Source organism: Convolutriloba macropyga, chromosome 12, assembly GCF_964194025.1.
Source record: "Convolutriloba macropyga chromosome 12, txConMacr16.3, whole genome shotgun sequence".
NCBI classification, from domain to species: Eukaryota; Metazoa; Xenacoelomorpha; order Acoela; family Convolutidae; genus Convolutriloba; species Convolutriloba macropyga.
Window position 1 is genome coordinate 49,516,479 of NC_134479.1, and position 7,139 is coordinate 49,523,617.

The 7,139-nt window shown below is 42.1% G+C and overlaps 1 protein-coding gene across 1 annotated transcript in view; it reads left to right on the plus strand.

The window, feature by feature from the left end:
* LOC142350529 (uncharacterized) overlaps positions 1 to 7,089 on the plus strand; it is a 105,333-nt gene extending 98,244 nt beyond the window's left edge. The window contains exon 20 of the mRNA XM_075402379.1: positions 6,789 to 7,089. Within this exon, the coding sequence (XP_075258494.1) occupies positions 6,789 to 7,058 (270 nt within the window). The 3' untranslated portion in view covers positions 7,059 to 7,089. The remainder of the gene's footprint in view (positions 1 to 6,788) is intronic.
* Positions 7,090 to 7,139: the final 50 nt, after the last annotated feature.

Consider the following 7,139-nt stretch of genomic DNA (forward strand, 5'->3'; position numbering starts at 1 on the left):
ATCAAATAATCTAACTTTAGCGATAACTATCTAGAGTCATCAGCTTGAACCTAGTGCTGTTTCCTAACACCAATTATTGAAGAATAATTTTTTATCAGTTTAGTGACTTGAAACAAATTGCTCGTGTCTGATCAACTTGTATGTTAAACTTTCTAATATTTTTTAACTAAAATAAAAGACTATAGTTTGAATTGAAAACCTAACACCCCCCCCTCAAATTCATGTGAATTTATATTGTCCCATCTTCCGTATTTTCCCGAATGAAATCAGACATTGTCTCATTGTGCTGGCTCCTCTTGTGCATGACTGGGTCCACTCCATTTGCTATTGGATGGTTCTGTGGGTTGCCAAAATCTTCTGCAGAGTGCGTCAATTACAGTGCTTCTTGAAATGATGCTGTAATGCCCTGATTTTCTGCTTCTGATGAAAAAAGCGCCACTGTGGCCTGCTTTTTTACACCTCAGCTGAGTGCTGCGACCTATCCGTTGAGCTTGAAGTAATAGCCCAACGCTGATTTTCTGTCTTTCAAATCGCCCGACCAGTCTGCATCACTTACCCCCCCCCCCCTTTCTCCTTTATCTGGCCTCGTCTGCTTCGCTAGATAAAAAAGTGATCCAGCCAAGATTTTGAAAATCTTCTGATCCACTCTTTCGCCTCCGTTCTGTATTTCGGAAGTTTGATGTTCAAATCAACTGAAGTCCTTGAAGGACCACATTGATCTGTCAAAAACCCCAAGCATTGTTTCTATGTAGCACTTGTGGTCAGTTGTGACTTTGCGCTCTTCTCGTTTTATTCTGAGGCCCAGAAACCTATGTTGTCTTCCTTTGTCTTTCATGTTGAATGCTGCTTTGAGTGCTTTCTTGACATTGGAGATTACTGTCATGTTTCTGGTGCAAGTTTGATGTCGTGAATCTAGACTAATACGAACGTGTGACCGTCTGATTTTGCTCTCGCGAACATTTATTCATCGTTCCTGCTTCTGATGAACTCTTGTGTCACCAGAAAATTCACCAACACCTAGTTCCAGTTGGTAGCCTCCTGTATCCAAGCATTAGTTGATCTATTCAGTCGGCATACTAATTTCGCACCATCTGATCCCCGTTTCATAAAGTCCTATTGCAGTTCCAGATACATTTGTGTCTATTCATGAGTGCAAGAAAACCGACTTGAGGTCAAACTGATGCATCACATGGCCAAACTGAGCTGATAGTTGAAGTAAAATCCTGAATAGCACAGGCTTACAAGAAGAAACAAAAGTCTCAAAACAGTCTGCTCATCCATTTGTTTGAAGCCCTTTCCCAGATGGAGTGCTTTGTGTTTGCCAACTGGACCACTGGGTCCCAATTTCGCTTTGTTGAGCCATTTGCCCGATATAATGTTCTTGTCTGTGGGTGGTCTCACTAGGTTCAAGGTCCCGTCGTTTTGAGTGCCTTGATCTTGTCTTTCATTGCCCAGTGCCACTGTTTCCAATTATCACCTTGCTTGCCTGCGTAGACTGTTTTGTGTTCTAAATAGTCACCCTTGTTCGAAACAAAATGGGTCAACCGCTGACTTCTGCAACACATTGGGGTACATTCCGTCCTGGAATCTGCTCTGTCCACTTGCTAAGGCGCATCTTTGTTCAAGCCAACTGTCATTGACGATAAAAACTCACCTATTTTGTTGCAGTAGTCGTGCCTTATCTCTCTATCTTTCCATTGTCTTGGTGACCATCATCTGAGTGCCAGATCCCCAGTTGCGCGGACCCTCATCTAGCAGGTCAACCGTCTCATTGTTGGCATGGATTGAGCCCACGCAGGACACGTTGATTGTCACATCTCGATCAGCCAGCCCCCTTCGCTAGTTGTGTATGAACACATGGTATCCATTGTCACACTCAGTGTAACCCAAAAACTTCCCTTCAAGTGCCTTGGGTTCAAGTTTGCTGAAATTTCTTTAACTCCTCCTCATGAAGACTGTGCCGCCAAAAACAGATAGGCTACTAATTGAAAGCTTAGGTCTTTGTACTTCGCATAAGCTCTGTTGTGCATCTGTCTTCTCTTCTTCTCAAAACCAAGTTTCTGATCCTTGCTGCGTGGAGAATTGCTAGTCCCACATCATCTTTAGAATTCCTGAGTCAAGGACCAAACACCTTGCCATCTCTTGCAATGTCTTGTTGCACCTCTCAGCAAACCCATTCTGTTGTGGTGTCTCTTGTATGGTCTTCTCCTGTAGAATGCCTGCATGTAATCAGTACGTTTCGAAATGCTCTGAGATAAACTGCTGTGTTTTTTCTTGCTTCAGCACAAGGTCCTCATTCTGGCCAGTGCATCGCTATCTGCCTTATGCGGGTCCAAAAAGCAAACCTCGTGTTCTGTTGTGCGATCATAAAGCAAAAGCGGAACCCTGACAGTGATTATACTTTGAATGATCCCATCGAGTTTGAACCCCCACCAGTTCCTCCTCCTCTGCTTGGTACTAGGCTCTTTGTCATCTTGGCTAATGCGCACATATTGCATACATCTTTCAGTTCCCCCACTAACTCAGATGCATTCCTGACCAAATTCGCTTCAATCCAATGACCCAATCGTATGTGCTGCTTCTTTGTACTGTGAAGTATCACGCTGTTGGAACTGATCTTTGACTCTAGAAGGCTGCAGGGTAAAAAAAAAACTTTTTTGAATGAATTTTAACCGAGTTCTTTTTTGGAGTTGCATGCAGTTGTGTCATATCTCAAAAGTAAAGCTATATCCCCAAAATTCTGCATCTTGAGAATGATAGGGGTTCGAAGAGTAGTCAGGCACACACAAAACATTCTGAAGTTCTCATTGGGTTTCTTCGTTATTTGAGGTAACGTTGATCCTCACAAATATCTGATCTGTAAAACCACAGTCCATTAGCATGCCCGCTTTGTTCCTCTGGGTAAAAACCGTCAATAAATCCTCATGTAGTGGTGTCAAAATTGTACTCATCGCCACTGACTCATGTTTGCCTCTATCTCTTTGTCTCTTGCTTGCCCTGTTTAGGTGACCCTCTTCAACCTACTTGCTGCATTGCGGTGTCTCTTTTCTCTTGCAGTCCTTGGCAAAGTGTCCAGAGATGTCATTAGAATTCTGCAGCCTTTTTCTCATATACGTGGAGTTTGTCGCCTGGTTGAAAATTTCCTGTATAGCGAATATTTCGTTCCCAATTGGCGGACTTTTGAGGACCACGGCGTTGATTCCCCTCCTTTTGTAGCCTTGTGAGCAGCTCTTGTCCTATGACGACGAAATTGTCCAAAGAAGTTGTGAGAAACCTCAAGCCGCAGTCCAATCAGCTGTTCCACCACAATCACCTCTGTTGCCGACTCCAAGCTCTAAAATCTCTCTTTCAAAAGCTTCCAGTAATCACCCTGCTCGGCTGCTTAGACTGTTTTGTTTTCAAAATAGTCACCCTTGGTCAAAACAAAATGGGTTCTCTATTGACTTTTCCAAAACATTGGGGTGCATTCCGTCCTCGTGTTCCCCGTCCGGATTCTGCTCTGTCCACTTGCTCCGGCGCATCTTTATCAAAACCACCTGTCTCTGACTGTGAAAAGTCTCTGAGACTCCTTTTGTTGCAGAAAATTCTTCGCTTAGTGTCACTTCTTCAACATCGGAGATATTTTGTCCCCGTGTCCTTTCTTGAGCACTCGCGCTCTCTGCGTCGTCCCGCACCTTTTTTATTGCAATAGTCGTGTCATGTCTCTCTTCGTTTCCATTGTCTTGGTAACCATCATCTGGGTGCCAGATATCCAGTTGCGTAGGGCCTGCATCTAGTAGGTCATCCGTCTCAGTGTTTTCATGGATTGAGCCCAAGCCGGAGTCCTTGATGGTCAGATCTCGAACATTCATCATCTTGCGTCAGTTAGGTATGAACATCCGATGTCCATTGTCAAACTCAGTGTAACCCAAAAAAAATTTTTTCCAGTGCCTTGGGTACAAGTTTGCTGAGATTTCTGTCGCAATTCGTCATGAACATTGCGCAACGAAAGAAAGAGCGTTTACTAATTGAAATCTTAGGTTTTTGTACCTCGCATAAGCTCTGCTGTGTATCTGTCTTTTCTTCTCAAAACCAAGTTTCGGAGTCTTGCTGCGTGTGGAATTGCTAGTCCCCCTCTTAATCTATGGAAGTCCTGAGTCAATGACCAAACACCTTGCCATCTCCTGTAGTGTCCTGTTGCACATCTCAGCTAAACCGTTCAGTTGTGATGTATCTTGTACGGTCTTCTCCTGCAGAATACCTTCATCTAATCAGTACATTTTGAACTGCTCTGAGACAAACTGCTTCGTATCATCTTGCCTCAGATTCTTGGTCGTCCCCACACTGAAAACAAACGTCCTCAGTCTGCCCAGTAGTTCACTAATTGCCTATGCAGGTCCAAAGAAGTAAACATCGTGTTGGGGTGTACAAACACATGCCAAAAATAAAAGCCTGAAATGGACTATACTCTGAATGTTCCATCACGTTTTGAACACCCTTCCGGTTCCTCCTATGCCACCGTATAGAGTCTGGGTCGTCTTGGCCAATGCGTACACATTGCAAACATCCTTGAGTTCCCCACTAATTCTCGTTCATTCTTGACCACATCCGCTTCAATCCAATGACTCAATCGTATGTGCTGCTTCTTTGCAATGTGAGTTATCACTCTGTTGGAACTCATCTTGGACTCTAGAATGCTGCAAGGTAAGTTAAACAATTTTTTTTTCTTGAGTTAGTTTACTCAAGATCCCTTCTGTATTTTCTTTCAGTTGTATCTTTTCTCAAAAAAGAAGCATTTTTCCCAAATTGTGCATCTTGATAAAAATAGGAGGTTTGAAGAGTAGTCATGCACACACAAAACATTCTTGACTTCTTTTTGGATTTCCCCTTTATTTGAGGGTATGTTGATACTCACATATATCTGATCTGTACAAACACCAGCATGCATACTGTTTTCCACTGGGTAAAAACCGCCAAGTGCTCTTCAAGTGATGTAGCCAATATTGGACCCACGGCCACTGATTCAAGCTGGCTTCTATCTCTTTGTCTCTGAAATGCTCTGTCTAAGTGACCCTTCTCACCCTACTTGCTGCACTGCACTGTCTCCTTACCCCTGCGGTTCTTGGCAAATTGTCCAAGAATCCCACACATAATGCACTTCTCTTTTCGTGGCTTCCTTTTTGATGTCACTTTTCACTCCTAGTACTGCTGAACAAATTTCTGTCTCTGTTCCGTGCTCTCATCACAATCTGCAGCCTTTTTCTGAACTACGTGAGGTTTTTTTCGGGTTGAAAATTTCCTGTATAACGAAAATTTCGTTCCTCATTGGAGGATCTTTGCGGGCCAAATCCTCAGAGTTCTCGAGCTGCAGACGAGCCAGCTGTGCCACAACAGTCACCTCTGTTAGCGTCTCCGCACTCTGAAATCTCTCCTGCAAGCTTCCAAGCTCCTATGTCGTCATCTACCACATCATGTTGCATCAGCACGAGTGTTTTTGCATCTAGAGTCAGTACCAACTGACGCCGCTCATTGTTTTGTTTCTCCTTGGTGTCTGGAAATGCCTTCTCTTATGCATATTTTGTGGAGCACCAAGTGTTTCTTGTTCTCGTCATTGCCTGCCCCATTCCGAAAAGTTGCAGGTTCATTGGTTGCTCCTTTGTTCAGAGTTTTAATTTTTCGAGCCCCTTCATCTGCATCGTTGCCACAAATCTTGTGCAACAGGTTGGAAAGCCCTTAGTATGTCAGCAGCTTCACAAGTTGCTAACGTTGAATGAGACCGCAAAAGAGTTATGAAAAGACATGGTACAAAACAGAAAAGGATTATGACTGTCAACAACAAATTAATTTTGCTTGGCCCATAACCTGTTATTTACAGAAGATTTACAGGAGAGTTCTGATTAATAGATCAAATTGGTGATTTGATTTTGGGTGTGAAAAATGACACGAAAGTCAGCTGTATATATATATATATATATATATATATATATATATATTTATATATATCTATATATATATATATATATATATATATATATATCCATTATCGATGCAAAAAAGTCGCAAAAGACACCATAAACTGAATCCATTTGAACTTTTCCAGAAATTCCTTCACACTTCCGGTGGTATCACAATCTTTCAATACTTGCTGGAAGGATTTTACATCAAACAATCTAACTCTAATAATAATTATCTGGAAACATGAGTTTGAACCGAGTAGTGGTTCACAGCACCATTTCATGAAGATTCATTTATATCAATATCATGATTTGAATCATTTTGATCTTTTCTGATCAACTGGTAAGTGAAACCTTCTAATGTTTCTTTTTAAGTTTCAGACTATAATTTGAATCGAATTTCTGACAAGATGTTATCTTGGTGTGAAATCTTAACCTGGTTCATTATTTATTTACTTTGCCATTTGGCGCCAACCAAATCTTATACCCAACCCAAACGCTGAAAATGAGACCATATTAAGAGCAAATTGAATAACTTTTTATAATTGATAGCTATTTTGTTCTTCCTGGCTTTGATTGCAGATATCTCTGTCGCAATTCAGAACGAGGAACATTTTTGGAAGCTTTATGGGAACCAGATCTGTCCCTCAACCTCCCCCCGGTGTTCTATTCCCCAATTACAATTTATTTGTTGTTATATAGCACGTTAATATGAAAAAATAGCACGTGCTCCTGGGGGCGTAAAAGATATATGCCCACTAAGCTGGGAGGGGGCGGGGTGGGGGGGGGGGGGGGTTGGGTGAAACAGAATAGTCTCTGGGATCATCAAATTTTTTAACTGCTCACTTGTTTCAGAAATCTCTAACTTTCTTTTTCTTCATCGACCCAAACTTGGCATTTGAGAGACTGGATATTGAGTTCAGACTAAACGGAGGATACATCAGAGGATTTTATTTTGATCACGACGAAATGGACGGGAGGAGAAGGAGACCCGACGGAACTTTTTCATATTGGGCTGCCTCTACTCTGCGCCACGATGTTGGCACGACATACGATTTGGTGATTTTTTCAAAACTGTGTGGTTCTGTTGGAGACTCTCTCCTAATGACTGCAACAATTACGTGAAGAATGATATGTCCTTGCCAGTGCAGAAATGCCATACCCGCAAAAAATAGACTTCGATTATACCAAATAATGGGATCCATT